General features: G+C 44.0%; 1 protein-coding gene across 2 annotated transcripts; it reads right to left on the reverse strand.

Moving 5' to 3' along the window:
- Window positions 1-34: 34 nt before the first annotated feature.
- On the reverse strand, window positions 35-20,546 carry IL17RA (interleukin 17 receptor A). Of its 2 annotated transcripts, none has more exons than XM_056509047.1 (13): window positions 20,353-20,546; window positions 13,670-13,694; window positions 11,749-11,895; window positions 10,817-10,941; window positions 9,746-9,872; window positions 8,371-8,418; window positions 8,126-8,283; window positions 6,899-6,976; window positions 6,412-6,487; window positions 6,313-6,327; window positions 5,001-5,102; window positions 3,925-3,966; window positions 35-3,347 (listed from the first exon to the last, which is right to left on the reverse strand). In XM_056509047.1, exons 1-13 carry the CDS (start codon window positions 20,482-20,484, stop codon window positions 1,843-1,845), a joined length of 2,580 nt encoding a protein of 859 aa, XP_056365022.1. In that variant the 5' UTR covers window positions 20,485-20,546; the 3' UTR covers window positions 35-1,842. The 2 variants fall into 2 exon arrangements, with proteins under 2 accessions (XP_056365022.1, XP_056365032.1); XM_056509057.1 differs by lacking the exon at window positions 20,353-20,546 and adding an exon at window positions 18,370-18,595.
- Between the last annotated feature and the right edge of the window lie 1,050 nt (window positions 20,547-21,596).

Genomic DNA, 21,596 nt, shown 5'->3' on the forward strand with positions numbered 1-21,596 from the left:
GAAAAAGACTCATGGGAAAAAAATCAGATTTACATGCTGCAAGATAAAAGAAACTTTTAGAAGTGGGATCATCAAGATGGCAATTACTGACATAATCTGGGAAATGGCTTTTCACTGGAGAAGCATTGAGATCACAGCTGCCTCTTGCTTAGCTCCTGCTGGCTTAGACTGGATTGCTGTTGGAGCAGGGAGGCTCCAAGCCTTAGGTCTGGATCTCTGCAGGGACTGTCCCTTTGTTATCAAGCTCTCCTCAGAATCCTGCATGGAAATCACAAACAATTCCCTTACCACCCTTTCTGAAGGGATGTGCACCTCCCATGGCTGCAGGCCTTCAGCTCTGTCCAGCTTGTCTCTTGTGCTTTGCAGGAATATTTTGACATTTGTGAGCCATTTCTGTAACAAATACTAAGAACATAACTCAACATAAGGAGTTAGGCAGAATTAAGGAACAGAGGTGTTTAAGTAAATATATTCAAAAAGTATTCATGGTTTTTAATTTAAGGGGAAAAAAACCCCACAGGTTAGACACAAAATTATAAAATATACACAATACAAAATAAATTGCAAGTCAAAATAGATTATTTTCTGAGACATTAGATTTAAAAACAGCCAAGATAAAAGATTTTTTAACAAGCAAACTTAGATGTTCAGGAAGAGGACAAAGGAGAAAGGCCTGGATGTATTTATATCTCACAGGCTGTTTTCCAGTGGGCTGCAGAAACAGTGATAAGAACCAGGGTAAATGCCAACCTCACCATCACTGCTCCTGGGAGATTAATCCCTTATTCTGTTCAGTATTTCACTGTGGTTAACCTGCACAACCTGTGCTTGAGCTTAAACCCACACAAGTACATCTCACAGTTGTTTTTGCTCAGCCTCTCTTACCTCAGATATAATTTCCACTCTAAAACAGCATCTGCTGAGGCTACACTTTTTCCTCCTCCAAAATAGTCTTTCATTTCCTTGTGTGTCACTATCTATATCTTGAGTTCACATCTTTCTGGTGCTAAGATAGCCAAAAGCAAACAGAAATGCAGTTACAGAAAACATCAGATTCCCCTGATTTTGTGATGCTGTATTCAGCCCCACATTTCTTAAAACTGTAAAAAACCCATAAATTCCATTTTTTGGTCTCATCTTCCCCCTCCCTGCTGTTGCTGGTTTTCAAGCACATACTTCCCAGTAGAGAGGCAGGAAGAGTTATGGAAACTCTCAATTTAAACATTTATCCCACTTTCTCAGCTACTCCACTTGATTTCTGAATGACCATGGAAATGCAGCTGCAAATGAATGATGAGTGGGAAAAAAAAAAAATCTCCAGGCCCATTTATCAACCAGGTAGAGACAATCCTAATCTAGCTGAAATTTAAGGCACACATCTTTAATACAGTATTTACAAGGAAATGTTTAAAATGTGTACTCAAATGGCAATGCAAATGTTACCATGTTATCTTAACCTATTTTCTAAACCATGCCTGTGAGTTTTATCCAGTGCAATAGAATCAGCACAGCTGGAGGGCATTTTGAAGGCACAAGTGAATGAGCCACAGTAATTTTTCTGCCATCCATCAGAGAGAATTCAGTGTAATGCCTTTCCTCAAGGAACAGAACTGTTCTTTCACAGGAGTGGCCAATATTCGTGGCTTCTCTGCACAGAGACTGGAAGCAACATTCCACATGTGCTGGGCAGTGCTGCACCCCAGCAGCACACAGCAAGATCCCAGCACTAATCCATTTGCAATACAAGGACAAGGACAGTGCTGGAAATGCAGCCTCAGTACTGCTCTGCATGGGACCACCTTCCATCCCTGTGCTTCAAACAGAGCAGGTCCCAGGCAGAGCCTAACAGTCCTCCAAAGATTGGTCCATGTCCACCACCTCTGCTGGATAGCTCCAGCTAGAGCTCCTCTGAATCTCCTGTAAAAACAGCTGCTTCTGGAGGCTCTTCAGACTGTTCAAAACCTCTGGAGAGAGTTCATGGAAGCCCACCTGCTGTTCCTGGTGCTCCTCCTCCTCTTCCTCCTCCTCCTCCTCTAGAAGGTCCTCAGGAGGCAGAGGGGAGCATCTGGAGATGTAGCCCTGGTCTGACTGCACTGACTGCCTTTGGTCTTTGCATGGGTCATCAAAGACCAGCTGGTGCTGCCTGTCAGCCTCCCCCTGGCAGAGATAGTCTGGCTCTGAAGGAATGACACTCTGCTGATACAGAGGGTACATGAATCCATTCAGGTGGTCACTCAGGTCATCTGAGAGGTTTGCAGGGCTCTGGTCAGCTCCTGAAACACCAGAGCCATCATGGAGGATGAGGTTATTCCTCATTGGAAAGCTTGTCTCCAGAAGAGGAACTCCTTCCATACAGTCCTCATTGCTCAGCACATGGTGACTGAGAATATTTCTGTCTTCCACAGAAGGGACTGGCTCCACTACCTGAATTAGAGGAACATCCACAGGAAGGACCACAGTCTGGGAACTGGGATCCCCACATGGATTAAGCTGAGGCTGCAGCTTGCAGCCTGTACTTTCACCTTGGTGCATGTGGAGGTTGATGACATAACAGCTGGGGTCAGGCTCACGTAGCTGCAGCTGGTGTTTCACAATTCCACCTGGCTCACTCGGTGGTGAATCCACCTGGCTCTCCCTGTTCAGGGAATGCAACTCCTCATCACTATCCAAGCAGATGGTTTCACTCTCAAACCAGTCTGGGTGCTCAGTCTGCCAGCTCTTGAACTTCTCTATGGCTTCTTTCAGCTTCCTCCCACTGGGGGTATCGATGTAATTCTCAGCTGTGATTTCCTGGATCCGATGGATCCGCCCAGGCTCAAACTTCTCCAGGTCCTGAATCCGAAAGTAGATATCCTCAAACTTGTCCATCAGCTGGTACCTGGATGTGACATTGAACAGATCAGGTATATCCCTCTCACTGCTTATTCCCTCGAAGTAGCAGACTATGTACATTCCAAAACAGGCTGGCTTCTTGAAGTCTGGCAGGATCAGATTCAAGGCTGGGGTGAACAGGTCTCCCATTGGCTTTTGCTGATCCTGCCTGAGACACACAGGCTCACTCCCAAGCATGGCCTGCCACTTGGCCTGGGTGCCCCGAGAACACAAGATGATGATCTTTGAAGACAGCTCTTCCATTTCCTTCTTCTGCCGTGTCAGCCAGGGCAAGGGCCCCAGCTCTGAGATGTGCTGGTCTTCCAGCAGATCCAAGGCCACAGCAGTGCCACAGACTGTCATCAGGAACTCAGCAAACTTCAGCACCACGTCCACGTAGAGCAGGTGGTCAGCAGAGTACACAACCCACACCTTGCGTGGCTTCAAGGGCGGCAGGGACAGCTCGGTGTACGGTGCTGATGGGAGACAGAGAAATACCAATTACAGCCACATTCCCCAAACTGTGACAGGGTGAGGCAGCACCCATCAGCACAGGAGGGCATTAACAAAACTTTTAAGTTTTAATGCTATTTTGGCAATGCATGTGGTCAGCATCTCTTTGTGTAAATTTAATATGAAAGCACAGACACAGCGAAGCTGTGATTTATAATAATGCCCAGATCATTCATCAACTTTCACCTCACAAGAACACCACAGCAGCTTCAAGAGGTTTGCAAATACTGCTGTATTCTCTGGTGGAGAGCTGAGTGCACCCACCCCAAACCAATCTCCTGTTTCTATGACCTGGATGATTAGCAAAGCTGCTTCTGCCAGTACAGCCTTGGCTGGGTTGAGACTCCCCACATTCCAAAGCAAATACCTCCCATCTGACAAACACAGCATTTCAAATTCCATATACACAGCTGAACAGGAAGATCCTAAGGCTGCCTCTTGGTTTCAAGAAGCATCTATAAATTAGTTAAGAGCCTACACAAGCCCCTTCTGGGCAACTGTGTGAGACCTGCATGGCAGGTGCTTGCTAAAACATCTTACCAGCTTGCAAACCATTGTGGTTGCACTTCCTTCGCTGGCGTCCTGGAAGAGAAAAAAGCCACTGTCAGTTCTGAAAATATGAAGATTAAATGCTTAAAATCACACCACCTTCCACAGATTAGGTTAAAAAACCCCAACTTTAACTGTGTAGGGAAATGAAGCCCTAAGGAGGGAGAAGCCTAATAAAAAAATCATACTGAATGAATAAAGACTCTTCTACAGCCAGTTCTTGCCATATTTTTCCTCTGAGAGGAGACAGAATGCACTCAAAATGAGCTTCCACCATCTTCCCCAAATCCTGGCAGTCTCAAGTACAGAATTCCAACTGTTCCCCAACTTCTCTTTAAGGAGAAGAAGCTTTTAAAATATGTCTTTTTCTTAAGAAGCTTCTCTGAAGAGGTGACTAAAATGTCCCTACCTACATCTTATAGACAAGTTTGATGTTAAGAAATTTTTCAAAAGATTACTAATTCTTCCTCTCATGTAAGAAGAAAACAAAACACAGCTCCCCTGAGATAACTGCCTCATGACTGCAGCACAGAAAACTAGGAGTTATCCACTAAATACCCAATTCTCCAACTTGCTTGATGTCAATCTCTATGTCCTGTATTTTTTCCCCTTCCACTTTAACTGAAAAATCTAATCTCACAATAACATAAAATTAATTCTGCAGAGACTTTGGGGAACAGGGGGAAGATTACAGTGTGGACAAACAGAAAGCTTCTCTTCTGCAACACACTTTTGCAATTCAGGGGAAAAATAAGTGCTAAGATATCTGCAGCAATCTGCAGGAAACAGAGCTGAACTACAAAATCCCTTTTCCCCCTCATGAGCTGTGAAGTGCTATGAACATGAGTATTAAACAGGATAACCTGTGGAAGGCTTTACTTATCTAGTGGATGGTAGAATACATTGCAAGTCCTATAATGAACACAGAAGATGTTTTTATAGGCATTATCTCAGTGGCAAGGCATCAGAACAGCAAGGAACAAAACCACAATAGGAATAGGTACAGAAGGAAGAAAAAAGTGTTCTTTAGCATTGAATTTGTTCTTCCTGGTTGGTATGAGTCTCACCTGCTCGTATTTTAGTCATGCACAGCACAGCTGTTATGACTGAGCCCACCAGTAACACACAGATCCCAGTGATACACCAGTAGAGCCATATCATCATATCATCTGCAAAACAAAATCACTCCTCAGACACTGCCTCACACTGAGTTTCACCAGAGGGCAAAAAGTTCTCCAGCATCAGAGGCCAAGGGAGGAGGACCCTGGCTTTGCTGAGTACACCAATACTTCCCTCTTACAATCCACAGACATTTCTCCAAACCAATTCCTGCTTTCATGGTGCTACTGTGCACCATAAACCTGCTCCACACAAAGAACCATATGTGCAGCACACTGAAAACACAGATCAAGAACCTTCCTCTAAATAGCAACATTTACCCAGTTTTGACAGGCATGCCGCCCATGTCCTGCCTGTTCATGTAATCTAGCTAAAAAAAAAATTAAATATCACCAATTTGGGTCATGAATTCAGTTTACAGGTGTTTTTCCTTTTTTTTTTTTTTTTAAATCTTTGGCAAAAGACCCTTACAGGTGTTGCAGCCAAAAGAAAAGATATCTAACATTATGCACAAGTTATCTTGACATTCATAAAAATGAATATATGCAAGCTATTCTCTTCAAAAGCTGCTTTATATTATGCAAATTTTTTAACACTGAGCAAAGTGACAGAAAGTATTTTATATTAAGAGTCTTCTTGTCAAAACTGCTTCTCAAAGAATTCTATGCAAGTGAAGTGTCTCTCAAAAAATTGCTCTTTAAGGTTCACACTGCATACAAATACTTGCCTCATTAAATCATGGTGAAGTCATTCTTAGCACAATTAATTCTGAACTCAGTGTTGAAGAAATTTTAGACCAGGCTCTCATCTCAATCAGAGAGATTTATTGGCACATATTGATTATGACACCTGGCTGGTTGAGCTTGGTGGCTCAAAAGAGGGACCCTGAACAAATAAATTCCTAGACTATTAAACCCTTATGACCTAAATTACCCATCCCTCATGTGACAGTCCAGACCAAGAGCATTACTGAGGTCTGGGGTCTCCTTGCTCTTCATTGGTTTGGAGTTTTGTTACCAAGTGGTTGCCATGTGCTGATCTTCACATCCTCTGAGGTTTCAGTGAGAGCTTTGGTGGGTTCTCAATATGGTTGGTGCATACACCACCATCTATGGGCTGTCCACTGTTTTAAATAGGATAAAATTTTCAACAGGAACATTTCCTGCCCATTGGGTCATTCCCAGGAAGGATCATTTCTCATTCTACACAACAGGAGAAGAGCAGCAAAAAAAGCTTCAGGGTATTGGAAGAAGTTCTTACCTGATGGTTCTGTACCTGCAAAAGACAAGAGTTCTGTTAAAAATTCAGTGCTCAGCTGTAAAACAATGAGAATCTAATTTACAGAAAAGTGGTTCTCACTTGGAACTGGTTCACATGGAATGGAAGCAGAGTGTCTCAGACAGTCTGTGCCACAGTTCACAAAGAATGGCTGAATCTGCAGTTGAAAAGAATCCAGAAAAACAGAAGTTATTCTTAAAAGAAATTCTGTTCCCTGATTTACTTTCTCCCTGCCTCAATGTTCCTTGTATTTTAGCACAGAGACACAGAAAACAAAATGAATCAGGAATTCTTACACCACACATGACAAAGGCTGTGAGCTCCTGAGGTTGCACATTTGCCATTCTCACTCCCATATTCTCTGACTTGGCAGCCCTGTACTAAGGAAAAGCCACTGACTACAGAGAATACCTATATAAAAATCTTTCAGCCATAGTATTTCCCTGAGGTAGGTAATTACAGACTGGCCAATCTCAGAAAAAACACTGTGAAGAAAACTCCTAACATTCCTAAGGTGCTCACTGCCTTGATTTGAAGGAAGGACACAGAGACAATAGTGCCATCCCACCTGTATTCTGTAGCTGCAGCAAGCTTTTATGTTCTTCTCTATTTCAATTGTGACATTCACTTGCTGCTGCAGTCCATCCTGCAGAAATCAAATGCAAGTTATAAGGGAAGGAAGAAAACAATGAAAGCAGGAAAAAAGAAAAAGCTGACATGAAAAGACAAAGTGGTCCAAAGAAGCAGGAGATGCTATTTTTTGTTTCTTTGAACAAGAAACCCACAGAGAACAAAATGAGTAAAGGCCACCAGGACATGGTAATACAATTAAGACAGCAGGCTAAGATTGCACAGGTAACAGGAAATAATTAGGGATGTATGTTGTACAACTTCAAAGGAGTTAAACTTACAGTTCCTTAACAATGTAGATGTCTTCAGCTTTGTAATGTGTAAACATTAACAAGCTTTCTAGTTTAATTAAAAGCAGCTCTCAACACTGACACTAGAACAGGCAAGTAAGTTGCCCTTGCTACCTGCTGTACACAACCAGTATCATGATAACCTAATTCTTCACAGTGATCAGCAGATAGAAACTCCAAAATGAAGCTCATTCCCCTCCACCAGGAAAATACTCACAGAGCTGTCCCATCTGTGTCAGTAACAGCTTAATCATACCAGTGCAGGCAGTACTAAGGGTTTTAAGTGCTAAGGAATAGAAAGATTAAACAGACAGACTGCCAACATATCTGCCCTCACCCAAGGAAGGGTGGAGAGTGCTTCCAAATATTCAGTATTTCACCTCCCTCAGATGCCTGAAGGGAAATTTTTTTTCTATTGGAACACAGTCTGGACACTCTGAGCTTTTCAGCAACACAGACTGCAAGACTTACAGAAATTGATTCTCAGCTTGAATGAAGCATCTGTTACTAAATCACTCCTTCTTTATGAAAAAAATTTAATTAACACCTCCTTGTGATCATATTCGATAAAGTACTTCAATGACTTATTGAAACTTTGCACCTCAATTTTGGTTAATTTACTTAGTCTTAACTCCCCAGGCACTGGCTTGAAAAAGGTAATAAAGCCCAGATAGTCAAACACTACATTTGACTTTGCAGATGTTTATAGGCTGCTTCATGCATTATAAAACCTCTTTTCTGATCTTTTATCCACTAAATTCAAGACAATTAAAAAACAATTCCTTGAAAATTGCTGTTCAAATGTCCTGGTTTAGCAAGCATTTAAGATGTTTGCCTAACTCTCCAGAGAAGGTATGACTTGGGAAGGTCAGTACCTCAGTGAAATCCCATGTGGTCATTTTACACCTCTTGTCATTCAGGTAACTGGCCACATGGATTTGGTACCGGGCTGGCTCCGTCCATGGGTTGAAGCTCACGAGCAGAGTTGAATCACCCAGCCTTTCACCCTGGATCCTGGGCTCCCACAAGCTGCCTGGAAGTAGGGCAGATATTCCTGAGTTTCTCAACTGTCAAATATTACAACAGAGTGCTCACATTTATGTGACTCAAAAATTTTTACCTGTCTTTATACATGGGATGGTTCTTTTCATCCGAGAATCCGTGCAGTCTGCAAGAAAGACCACCAGTAGCTAGTCAGAAGCATTGTACTTCCATTTAGGAAAAAAACACATTTTTTATCAGAAGCCAGAGACTTAACTATTCTCCTAAATGAATAGACACCTGTGTTCCAAAGCTGTGGCAAAATTCTGCAGAACAGTATTGGTTTCTAGCATATCAACCAGTCCCTTCACTGATGTCATGGTGTGTTTGGTTCTTCTTTTTCTTCTCAGAACAGAGAAAATGAATGAGACTAAAAACACACCACACTTAATAGTAGATGATAATGTAACATTGGTACAGAAAGGGGCTCAATAGTGGAATTAAAACTTCATATTCATCCCCACACCTTGTAATCACACCTCAACAAGAGATTCCTCCAAAGGCATTCTGACACAGGAAAATCAAGAGGCTGGAACCTTTCTTAATCCCAAAACACTCTTCCACATTTCTAATTCCCTTTATTTAGCAGATTGGCCCTGCTCTTTGGGACTTCTTTCAGAGTTAAATCTGGAGTTACATATTCAACATTTAGCAATGTGGAATCTACAGCTTAAATTATGTCTCTCCTCTAGGGTTTGGACAAAGGAAAAAGAACAACTCCCTGCTCAGACAGTTGAGATAAAACATTGCATATCTCAAATTCCCAACTTTCAAAGTTAGCAATTTAAACTTTATAAAGTTCAGGAATTTACAGTGTCTCTGCAATTCATGTTTAAGCTCTAACCAGCAAAGCTCCCTGCAACTGCTGATCTTGACACCATGCACTAGGTTTCTGAAGAACAGTAGAGGATAAAAGCCAGGAAGTTCTTAGTGTGAACAGGCAGAAAAAAGGGAACAAGGCTGAAAATGAAGTTCTCCCTCTCCTTTTCCAGCTCACATTACTGATACACTCCACATTTTGCCAGTTTATAACTACAAAGTCAGGCTGACAACTATAAACGAGTTAAGAAAAAAATTAAGAACCAGTTTACAAGATGTGTATTAAGCACCAAATATTTATGAAGTAGTCAGTGCAGCCAGAGGGCAATGCAGATGCCCAGCAACCTTGGGAAAAACAGTAAAAATTCTTTTAGCAATAGGAAAATTTTGACATGTACAAGAAAGGATCAGGCATAATTTTCTTGGTAAATTATGTCTAACTGTGCCTTTGAAATTAAACTCCACATGTCCAGGATTTAGTACTAGAAATCAAACTTCTGATTGGAAATTCTGGCCTGTACTTCCACAAGCAGAGGGGCAACTCTGAAAGATTTTAAATGAAGTAAAAGCAGCAGTGATGTCAGGTCCACAAACCACCTCAACTCAAGGCCCAAGTGAGCTAAAGGAATTCTTACCAGGCATTGTGAGAGACGTGGACTTGCAGTTGCGGTCTCCATTGACACCCAGCTTGGGCAGGTGGTACACAGTCACTTGGTAAGTCTGGCCAGGCTCCACTTCAAAACGGTCAAAAGTGAAATTCCACTGAAAACAAAACACACCCACAGGCACTTTAAAGGACAATGCTGCTCTTTAAGGCACTGAAATTAACAGCTGACTTGGCTCTGTTCCACTATGTTCCCTCATCCCATGTAACCCTTTTACTGAAGCTTGACTATAAAAATTGGAACTCAAGTGGATTAAATAGACCTGCCTCTATTCTTCTGTTTAGAATTGTTTTTTTCTTGGGATCTTTGAGCTGATACAACAGTTTTATGCCAAACCACTGTGTGGAATTTCCACCAAACTATATATTCTGTGCTGAAAGGAGACTGGAACAAAATATGCAGTTTCAAGTGCTAAGCATTTAGAATTGCATGTATTCATATGTAGGTGTGTACCTGGCCATTCCATACATATATTCTTAAATCTATACTGTTTTCTACATCAGCAATGCTGTACAAATTCTGGAGAGGCTCTGGCTCCTAGGCTAGTGGTGTTTGGTAAGTGGTAAGCTAACTATGGCCAAATTCTGTGTGGTTAAGGAATGAACTCCTTATTGTTTATATTCCTTACTGTTGTGGATGCTCAGCACTCTTCTGATGAGTTTCCTAGAAGGAGTGTAAGCTGAAGGACCACGCCCAAGATTTGTGCTTTCCTCCACAACAAGAGAGTACAAGAAAGAAGTGGAAGCAATAGAAGAGTTTAGTTTATAAGCTATGAAATTTCATGCTCTCAAACAGAATGCAAGAACCCCTACAATTATTTGCTTTAAGCAACCTCCATAGAGATGACACATGCCAGGCACTAAAAGCAGCAATTCTTAAAACCTGAAGGATGAGGAGTGAAAGAGAAATGGGAAACAACAGCAAGTCCAATACAGACTCTAAGCAGTCTGTACATTCTAATCAATAACCCTGCCATAAAACAGTGAAAGCAGGAACAATTCCACAGAGCAGAAAATGTAATTTGGAGCCCTTGGCACTCACCCTGCCTCCATCTGGACGGACCTGAAGAGGCAAATTGTTCTGGAAGTCAAACTGGGCACAGATCTGCTGATTGTTGTTCACCTGCATCACGGCGAGCTCTGCCCCTTCCAGAGAGCGGATGCTGGCTGCAGGGACAGAGGGACATGGTCACCTTTCCCTCTCCTCTCCACTGTGCCCAGCCTTGCCACAGCATAACTCCTCTGAGGTGCTGAGGACCCCAGCATGAAGATAACTGGGCATGGAAAAGCGAGCATGCAGGGTTGACTAACAGCACTTTCAGTCTGAACGTTTCAGCCCAAGGTCCTGCATGGCAAAGCTACATCTGTGCAAATGAAGGAGCAAAGGAGAAGGCAACTGCATTCTCCACACATCCTGCCAGCTCCCCAGGTGTGTATCATGTTTAGCTCTGCCTCTCAAAGCTGCCTCGTGCAGTTTGGGTGCCAAAGCAAACATGTCTTTATTTTGGTACACATGGTCAGAGTGAGAGAGTTGACAAGCACAGCTGAGTGAAATGACTGGGTTACCTGAGTCACACCTGCTTCTACACTACCATAACTAGAGATCATAGCTCTACAACCCTCAGATACAGCCCCTGCAGAAGGAAGAAATGAAAGTGTTTAATTCTGCCTTAAAGCAGTGCAAAATGTTAGACAAGAGTATGCAAAGGAAGCATCATTTACAGACAAACAATTAGAGATATTTGGACAGTGAGACTGTTATTGGTAGTCACTTAGGCTCCAACAATGAGACAGTTATTGCTTTATCAAGGCACAAAAAGAGGAGATTACACCCACCAAACAAAATTAAGCAGCTAACCTCTCAAATTTCAAAGATCCACTTTCATGACTTGAAGTCGTAATTCTCCTCTCTATCCTTACTAGATCACACGTTTTTCCTGTGCTCCATGCTCAAATCAAACACCCACCACTTACCATCTGTGGCCACTTTCCACTCTATCTGAAGCACAGGGAACAGTTTTCCATCCTCCTGACGGAAAACATCTGAAGAAACATGGAGACTGCTTGGAGCAGAAGGAGTCCAGGTATGAACATTCAGCCAGCTTGACTCCATGCAAGTGCCTGTCCAACAAATGAAACTCACATTTAGAGTGGGGCTGAGGAAGATCTGCTTAATTGCAATTATGATTTGCTCTTTGGGTCAGGGTTCTGAGGGGAAAACTGGGTGACAGATATTTCCAGCTCAGAAAGGCAGTTTTCAGTATGGAATTCTGTAAATTGCCTGCAATAATCTGAATTTATGCTAGTAACTTCCTCTTTTAATTAAAATCCATTAGTACTTGTCACAATCAATGTAGTCAGGCTAAACAGGTCAAGTAAATTTACTCAGTATCTCCTTCAACCTTCTGCTGAAACAGACCTATGTTAGTGCTAATTTCCAGCCTTCCAATGATAAGAAATCCATCAGATACCCAGGGAAATTGTTCCAGTAGTTAAGTACCTTGGATCTACAAACTGCTTTTCCTCAAATTTGAATATACATCTGAATTCAGCTTCCAACAACTGCCTGTTATGCCTGTATAACTGTTATGTTATCCCAAATTAATGAGACTCCTGGACCTATGCTTGTCAACACAGTGTTAGGGAAAACTGGTCCTGTAAAGTCATCAGAAAGTGAAATCAGGTATGACAGGAATTAGACAGACATGATCTACTTATGCTTTTGTAACACATTTGACTTCTCAGAGCAGGTTAAAAACAGTCAGGCCCCCCTAAAGTACACTTTGGTCTGTTTTGATGGATATGTGATGGAAACAGTGGCAAGTGGGCACTATCTCTTCAGTCATTACTCCCTCAAGAGTAATCAGACAAACCTCAAATGCTCATTTCACAAAAGATATCTATAAAAAGCCTGACAAGAATAAAGTACCTTTCAGTAAAGAGTAAACAATAGATTTCCCCTAGAGCAGAGAAATGTAACAGGAGCCATAAGGCAGAATTTAAACCAAATATTTAACTTAGGCAGGATTTTAATGGTGGTGCTGCAGTTTGGCTCAGCCATGTAGTCAAGGTGTATTCCAGTGCCTGTGTGCCAGTGGGAAACATCATCCAACCTGATCCCACCCAAGCCCTCTCCTGCCAGAGAAGTTTTAAATCTGGTTATTTTCATCACAGTCATCTCCCTGATCTGGCAAGTCAAACAAAAATACTGTAAAAAGATTTGTGCCAGTATGACACAGGGCAGGGCACTGAGGCAGGAATGAGCTTGCTTAGAACAAGGGCTGCAAGGAAACCCAAGGAGCTCTGCAGCACTGCCCAGCTGCCTCCTGAAATGGACAATTTCAGAATGGTTTCATTTATTAAAGAATATTTTTCAGAACATTACCCATAATTATTTAAGGTCTTTTAGATGCATGCCACTGCTAAGACTTGATCCCTTAAACCCAATAATTTACATTAATTGCTCTCAACTGTACCCCTCTGCCTCTTTTTTAATTCTAGTCCATACATTAATTTTTCATCAAGTACTATCATAATGGCTTGTAACGAACATTTACTGGCAAACTCATCCTTAAATTCCCATTTCTTTAAAAAATGAATAATCCCTAGCTTTAAACAGAACTAAACAAGTTGGGTTGGGTTCTACTCATGCCTACCCCCAAACTCTATCCCAAAAGACATAAGTTTCCATTCCTCTTCTAGCTGGAGCTTATAATGGATCAAACTGAAAACTCCCAAAGAAAGGCATGATATCAATATTTCCTTTACAACTCTCTGATTCTAGCAGGAAAAATATGCTGTATGAACCCAGTTAAAAAAAGAAAAGAGAAATAGAAAAAGAAAAAAAGAGAATGATCTGATGAGAAAACTGCAACAAAATAAAAAAATTACTTACTATTTCTTACGAGACAGTTTAAATCCTGTGGGGGAAAGAAACAAGAATATTACTCTGAGAATAAAACTGACAGCAACTTGCTTCTGCTTAGTGTTGGGACAGGGAAAAGCACTTCAGTGATGCACACAAATTGGAAGAATTAACCATGATTGGAAACACTGGACTGAGCTCTTAACCAAAAAAATCAAGGACACAGGGCATGAAAGCTGGGCACAACTTGTGTGACATCTCTGAGATCATCCAGTCCAACCTATGACCAAATATCACTGTGTGAAAAATTAATCAGAATTAGACACTTCCTTATTGAGAATAAAGATGCCCTGATCATGAAGCAACCAGAAGTTGTGTGGGCTCCTCCTGGCTTCTCCCAGTGATGTTTTTTTTTTTTACTGGAAGCCCCCATGGTCATCAGGGAGAAGCATGTCAGCTTGTCTGGTTAGTGTGATGCCAAATCCCAGTGAGCAGGAAGCCTGAAGTTGTCACTGAGATGGTAAATCAAGAGGAGGGCTAGGTTTGCTCTCACTCATTTCCTATGCCATGACAAATAAAGATGGATATTGCTGTCATACCATTGCCATCCTGCAATTCATTCCAGTGGAGCAGGGAAGGGTGCTTGAAATTCGGTTTTTAAACTCTCTACAACTTCCTAAGGTCAACTTCAAGTGTATTTAGGGCTTAGTATATTTACAAGGGTATATTTACATTTTTAGGGAAGGGTGCTTGAACAAGCCAGCTGTGCCTTTTTGGCAATGAAAATACTTCAGAGATTAATGCTCACATTTCAGCTCTTCTATCTGTGTTCCTGCAAACTTGAGTAAAAGCAGGAAGATTTGGCACCAAGCTCCTCATGCTTATATAAAAAATAAAACCTGAAAATCTCTTCCAGGCTTTTGCTATACAAGTCACAACAATACACACATGTATAAATCCAGCCTTCAGGCACCCTTCACAAGAAACACATCCACACTCCAATTACTGTACCACAAATGCACCCAAGACAGAGGTATATTGAAAAACAGCACCTGCAACCCAAATCCTTCATTAATGGGGAAAAAAAAAAGAAATGTAAAGCAAAGAAGCAAATGCTGATGAAACTGAATCCAAATTGGCTAACTACAATCACTGAAAAAGGGAAAAATAAAAATTGTGAATGGATTAAGCTATGAAAAAAAAAATTAGTCCTAACACTTCAGACTGTTAATCAGACTTTTTAAGATAAATTAAGTGGCCTGACAAAGTCCTTTGTGTACAAAGGTGCAGTGGTTTTATCTGAAACTGAGTTAATTTTCTTCACAGCAACTCTATGGTGCTTTCCACTGAGGGCAAAGAGTTGAGTGGTTGCTCTGGGATGAACCCTCATAGGAAACAAAAATAACTGGCTACTAACCATGGGGATTTTTTCCAATGTAATGATTTCTGTTAAAGGTTATCACTTATTATTCAGTCATTTTGTCCTTGTTCTGCTGCAGTTACCAGTAATTATTGTACATGGCATCACAACAAAGCCCTTATAAAAAATGTAAGGCATTATTGGCCTGAAGAGCAGCACCATCTGCTTTCATTTGAGTGCTGGTGTTCTGGTCATAGCTGACAACCCATGAAGTGAGGAAATGCTGCATTTCCCCTTTCTTGTTTAGTGATCAGTATGAATATCGATCCAGCATGGAGTACAACTGGATTCTCTCTTCCCCAGGTCTATTATCCCAGGAGTTCACAAGGATGTTCCCAGCTTTGATGAGGCTGTTGTGCCCTTTCTGACATTCATTAGAAACTCCAGAGCTCAATGAGGAGCCATCCATGTGCTAATGAGGATTCAGAACCTACACTTGGTAATTAAAGCCTTTCTTACCTTTTCAACACTGGGTTTCTAAGGAGAAAAACAACAGTATTTTATCTGGTGTACCCCCATTTCCCCAATCCCACTCAGGGTTTTCAAGGGCCTACCTACACATGTGTTTCTCCTACCCTGCACTAACCTGTTTACCTGCTGTGCCAGCAACTTTATTTATGTGCAGCTGCCTATACTGAAGTGTTTTATGCTGCCATCAGTTAGCTGAGCATTTAGCAGGTCTGCCACAAGAAGAGGGGAAGGACTCTCTCACCACAAGGCACCAATTAAGTTCTTGTCCACTCCTTTTCCTAGTCCCCAAAGCACTACAGGGATGACCCAAGAGCTGAAAATGCTCCTAAGAACAACTCACCCACATAGAAGTCCTCTCTGTTGGCAAAATGAAGCAAAGACAAGTGAAGATAGAGCCACACTGCAGGCAGAGCTACAAGAAGCTCAAGGAAAGGCAAATCCCAGAAAGGACTTGCCATGAAAACCCCCATCTCCTTTTAGTAGAGTACCCAAGTGAACAGGTCTGGGCAGCAGCTGATGCACACTTTTATACCAAAAAGTGCAGCTCCAGATAATGACATTCAAAACCCAGAAAGCAATTAGAGCAAAAGAGCAGCTGGGTTTGCAGCAAAGTCAACCAGTGTCATATCTGCACTGGCTACCTCCTCAGCACCTGAGGGAAAATTTGGTGGTTTTCCCTTGTAAAGGTCCAACCAACACAAAACATTACTTGTGCATTGGCTCATCCAGAGCACATTAACAAAGATGGGGACAGCAGAATTATTTAACCTGGTTCCCCTAGCTGAGTGTGCTGGTTTTGGCTGGAATAGAGTTAATTCCTTCCCAGTAGCTGGTATGGGGCAGTGTTTTGGATTTGGGCTGGAAACAGTGCTGATAACAGTTTTTGTTCTTGCTGAGCAGGGCTTGCACAGGCCATTCCTGCTTCTGTAACTCCTGCCAGCCAGAAGGCTGGAGGTGCAGGAATCAGGAGTAGACACAGCTGGGATTGCTGACCCCAGCTACCTACAGGGATGCTGGAAGGCACCAAACTCAGCAGACAAAGCTGGGGGAAGAAAGATGAAGAGGGGGACGTGCAGAGTGATGGTGTTTGTCTTCTTGAGTCATTGTTGTGCATGATGGATCCCTGCTGTCCTGGAGGCAGCTGAACACCTGCCTGCTCACAGCAAGTCGTGAAAAACAACAACTTGTTTTCCTCTGCTTGTATGCATGGCTTTTGCTTTACTTACTAAACTGCCTTTATCTCAACCCACCATTTTTCTCACTTTCACCTTCCTGATTCTCTACCCCATCCCAGTGGTGAGGGAGTGAGTGGATGAGTGGCTATGTGGGGCTTATTTGCCAACTGGGCTTAAACCAGGCCTGAAAAGCAAAGCTACAGACATGGGAGACATAAATATGAGAAGCAGATCATTGTGAGGTGATGCTGAAACTATTCTCAGCAGGACAGGAACAACTCTGTGTTTACTTGCTGTATTTTCACAAAAAGCTAAGCAACTGTTTCTTAGGCTCTTTTTAAAATCATTTTTGTTTTGCTATTGACATAAAAAATAAGAGACCATATGGTGTGGAGAATCGTATGAAACTGAATGAAATAAACCTGGGAAACTGATTAACAGCACCATCCCATAAAAATTCAATTGAAGTCATGGGAAGCAAAGATTTCCCAGCAGGATGCTGTGGTAACTAGAGAGAAACCACTGTGGGCCAGGCAAGTGTCCAGCTTTCCTTTAGAGAGTGGCTGCTGAATGGGAAGAGCTCCAGCTTTCCAAAATCTGCCTTTCACCTCTGAACCATTCTATGAATCTTCTGAGATTTGGATGATTTGAAGTTTACTGCAGTTTCCCTTTTCCAACTCCTTAGTAAAAACAAGTAGAGATTAACACATAAACACATTACAGGAATAAATACTGAAGAATGATTTGTTTAAGGCTTGTAGGAAACCAGCATCTTTTACAAAACTGTTCTCATTTTTTTCAGCATTCTTCTCTACTGTTTCTAACTTTTTGCCTTGCCCTCATATCAATACTGAGCAAAATAAAATCCAAATATAAAAGTTAAAATTTCTTCATAACAATCAGTTCTAAAGTTTTTTTCATATTTTCATAGTTTTGATCAGTGATCATGGGTTATGTTAGCATCCTGCACAGCAGAAAGATGCCACAGAAGGGAATGACAGAAGTCAGTCAATAGCAAGGGCACAATGAACACATTTGCAAAGGGAAAAGTCACCCTCACACGCACCACCACCTCATTTTCATTACAGAGGCTACATCAATTCTTCTCCAGACACTTCCAGAGAAGCAAGCTGGCAAGATAAATTTCAGAAACCAAATTATGTACAGCTATCCAGCCCCTCAAAGACAGCAGGGTTACAAACACTGCATTCCTCCAGAACACCCAGGCATGCCACATCCCAAAACAGCTACAGCACAACAACTGAATACAGCAGTTTAACACTTGCTGGTGAAAAACAGATGGGTATTTAACTGTGGGATGTTCCTCCCCTGCAGATGACATATTCAAGCAATGGTTACTGGTAAGAACTGGATGTGCAGCTGTGCTATTCAGCCCTAGAGCTGAGCATGTTTGATGGAGTGGTGGTGAATAATGCCCATTAAGTGTGTTTTTTGGCATTTTAATAAGATGAGCTGTTAACAAGCATTTAGTTTTCCTTGCAGGTGCCTACTGAGAACATGTATGACACTCTCCCTCCACCACTCCCTCTGCCACATGAGGGTTTTGCTGAGGAAGTTGCTGTGGCTCAGCCTGACCTGTCCCAAAGCTCAGCAACAGCAGCCTGAGCACGGTGGGTTAGGCAAAGGAAGTGGGTCTCACCCACCCTGCTCAGCAGCAGCTCTGCCTTTGAACCACAGCACAGGCACAGTTGGGAGGGTTACTGAATCATCATCCTCTGAAAACGGTGCAACCACAGAAAGGGAAGGGGGAAGGAACTCTTTTCAACTGCCACAGCTTCAGTTGAATGGGCTTTTTCCAGTGTGAATCAGCAGCTTCACAGAGGCTGCTCCCAGGCTTAAGCTGACTGCTTTTAAGTCTATCTGCACTTTGAAAATTGGCTTTTTCATAGAAAGGACCAACGTAGCAGCCCTGCACATTCACTGCCCTGTGCACACCAGAGCGTGGGGCAACACAGCTCCTCTGTGAAAGCTGGTGATCCTGGTGAACCCCTCACCCAGTCACTGTGGTCACATTTCCTAAAAAAAAGAGGGACAGACAGCAAGACAAAGTCAGTCAGAGCCCAATCATCCAAGGATTTGCAGAAACTCTTAAGTATATTACTGTCAATCTCTGTGACTGATAGGGTTTGGGTTCCATGGTTACATGAGATGCCCAAGCAATATTGTAATTTTCCCTTTGCCAAGCCTTTACATTTTGTCCCTCTACGATGTCCACCCTAAAATAAAACTGCAGAACTGGTCTGTATTCTTGGGGTCTCTTTAAATAAGAGAGAAAGCAGCAGAGCAGAGGTCTGGTAAAACAAGGGTAAGGATATAGTCAAACATTAGAAGTGTCAGACTAGACAAGGGATAGGGAAAGTGTACAGGAAAAGATTATAGAAGCTTTAATCCCAAATGACATATTTTGTTTTACATTTGTCTATAGCTGTACCTATCTACCTTTTTCAGACAGCTCAGAGTGCACCATGGCATACAAAGCTGTGCAGCTTAGACAACAGCTGCCCCTTTTCTTGTCTCTGCTTTTGTTGACAGAATTAAAAAGAGAAAGCAGATCTCTTCCCCCTTCTACACACTCTTTACATGTATCTGAAACAAAAAATCACTGCAAAGCAAAACAAAAAAGAGACAAAACATAAATCCAAGACAATCCTCAAAAACCACCAGAGAAAGTGGCTAGCTAGGAGCTCAATGTTTGCTCAGGTTGGTCGGTTCACTTTTACAGGGACGCTGCATTGGCAGCTCCTGTCTGGCCGCTTTCACAGCGAGAAAAGGTAAAAAACCAAAACGCGCCTGTTCAAAAACCTCGGGTACGTGCAATGCTTAATTCCCCACGCTCTCCTAAAAAACCCTCAGCTGCAAAGAACTGGTTAAAACTTTTCGGACACCGGGCAACGTCAGCTGTTAGCAAAGACTCACATCCTGCTCGGGACTGCGGGCGCTTCCATCCAGCGCGGTTCAGCCCGGAGCTGGCAGCGGCTTCCCGGGACCGCGACACCGGCTGGGAGAGCCACAGTGACCCGGGACCGCGACACCGGCCTGGGAGAGCCACACTGCCCCGGGACGGCGACACCGGCCTGGGAGAGCCACACTGCCCCGGGACCGCGACACCGGATGGGAGAGCCACAGTGACCCGGGACCGCGACACCGGCTGGGAGAACCACAGTGACCCGGGACCGCGACACCGGCTGGGAGAGCCACAGTGACCCGGGACCGCGACACCGGCTGGGAGAACCACAGTGACCCGGGACCGCGACACCGGCTGGGAGAGCCACAGTGACCCGGGACCGCGACACCGGCCTGGGAGAGCCACACTGACTCGGGAGAGCCACACAGGCCAGGGACAGCGACAGTGGCCTGGGAGAGCCACACTGCTCCGGGACAGTCACACCGGTCCAGGGACAGCCACGCTGCCCCGGGATAGCGACACCACCCGGGACAGCCACACTGACCCAGGATAGCGACACTGCCCCGGGACCGGGAGGGCCACACCGGCCCGGAAAAGCCACACTGACCCGGGACAGCAACACCGGCCAGGGACGGCCACACTGACCCGGGACAGCCACACCGCCCGGGCCCGGGCCGCACAGCTCCCCGTCCCGCCATGCCGGCTCCCCGGCGCCGCTTACCGGCTGCGAGCAGGTGAAGGGCGGCTCGGCGTCCAGCAGCAGCCGCAGGGCCGAGAGCGGCCGGGGCAGCGGCAGCAGCAGCAGCAGGAGCCGCAGGAACAGCAGAGGCAGCGGCGGCCCCGCGGCCGCCATCGCCCCCGCACCGCCGGCCGGCGCTTCCGGGCCCGGGCCGGGCGGGGCCGCACCTGAGGAGGGGCCGGGGCCGGGGCCGGGCCGGGGCCGGGCCGGGCCGAGCGGCTCCTCCCCGCCCGGGACAGCGCCGGCTGGGGTTAAAGCGACAAACCTGCTTCTCGAGGGTCCCGAGGTGTGCGTGCTCGGCACAGGATCGCCAGGGTTGGAAGGGACCGTCCATTCCAACACCCCTCTCCAGGCAGAGTCACCTGGAGCTGGGGTGTCCGGACAGGGAGACCCCACGGCCTCCCTGACAGCTGTTCCAGGGCTCTGCCACCCTGGACCTAAAAAAGTTCATCCGTGAACATTAAAAACTGCCATCAGCAGCGCTCTGCAGCTGCTGGGCAAAAAGCATTTTAGGTGTATGCTCTGCTTTTCCAGTTGTGGGGCTGTTGTAAATGCATCCACTTCACAGGGGACTGTGCAAACCTGTTACTCGTTCCTGATGCTCACCCCGTTTCATCTGTCTCACAGGTTTCACTGCAACACACCCACAGCCACTTTCACTTGTTCTTTGACATGGATTTCACCTAATGGTTCACACAGAGCTGTAACTCGGCTGAGTTTTTCAGCAGAGCTGAGCCCTTTGCTGGGCTTTGACCAACAGCCGTCAGCACGGTGGTTTTGTGTAGTTTTATGGTGGCAAATGTCTAACTGGTGGCCAGTCTGAGCCTGCAGATAATGAGGTTTCTGTTGGTGATCCTTCTGCCATTCTTTCTGCCCTGCATGGATGCACTACAGGTTTTCATCACCTCCTGGGTTTTAACATTTTGTGCCACCACTATTCAATAGTAGCAGCAAAGCCTGCAGTTCTGACAGTTGTGTGCAAGTCAGGGGAAAATACTTATAAGTATGTATATATAACTGAAAAAAAGCCATTCTGTTTTCTTTAGTCATTATTTTACTGAATCTCAGACCGATGTGCTTGGGCTGAGCCCCCTGTGATTTATAATGCTGCGACACAAACACAGTGCTCAGCTGGCACTGCAGTGTTATATCCTGATAACCGTGGTAGAACAAATTTGCTCAATCGACAAGCAAATGTGTGGAACGTTACTTGTTATCATCCCATT

This window comes from Oenanthe melanoleuca, chromosome 1A (genome assembly GCF_029582105.1).
Source record: "Oenanthe melanoleuca isolate GR-GAL-2019-014 chromosome 1A, OMel1.0, whole genome shotgun sequence".
NCBI lineage: Eukaryota > Metazoa > Chordata > Aves > Passeriformes > Muscicapidae > Oenanthe > Oenanthe melanoleuca.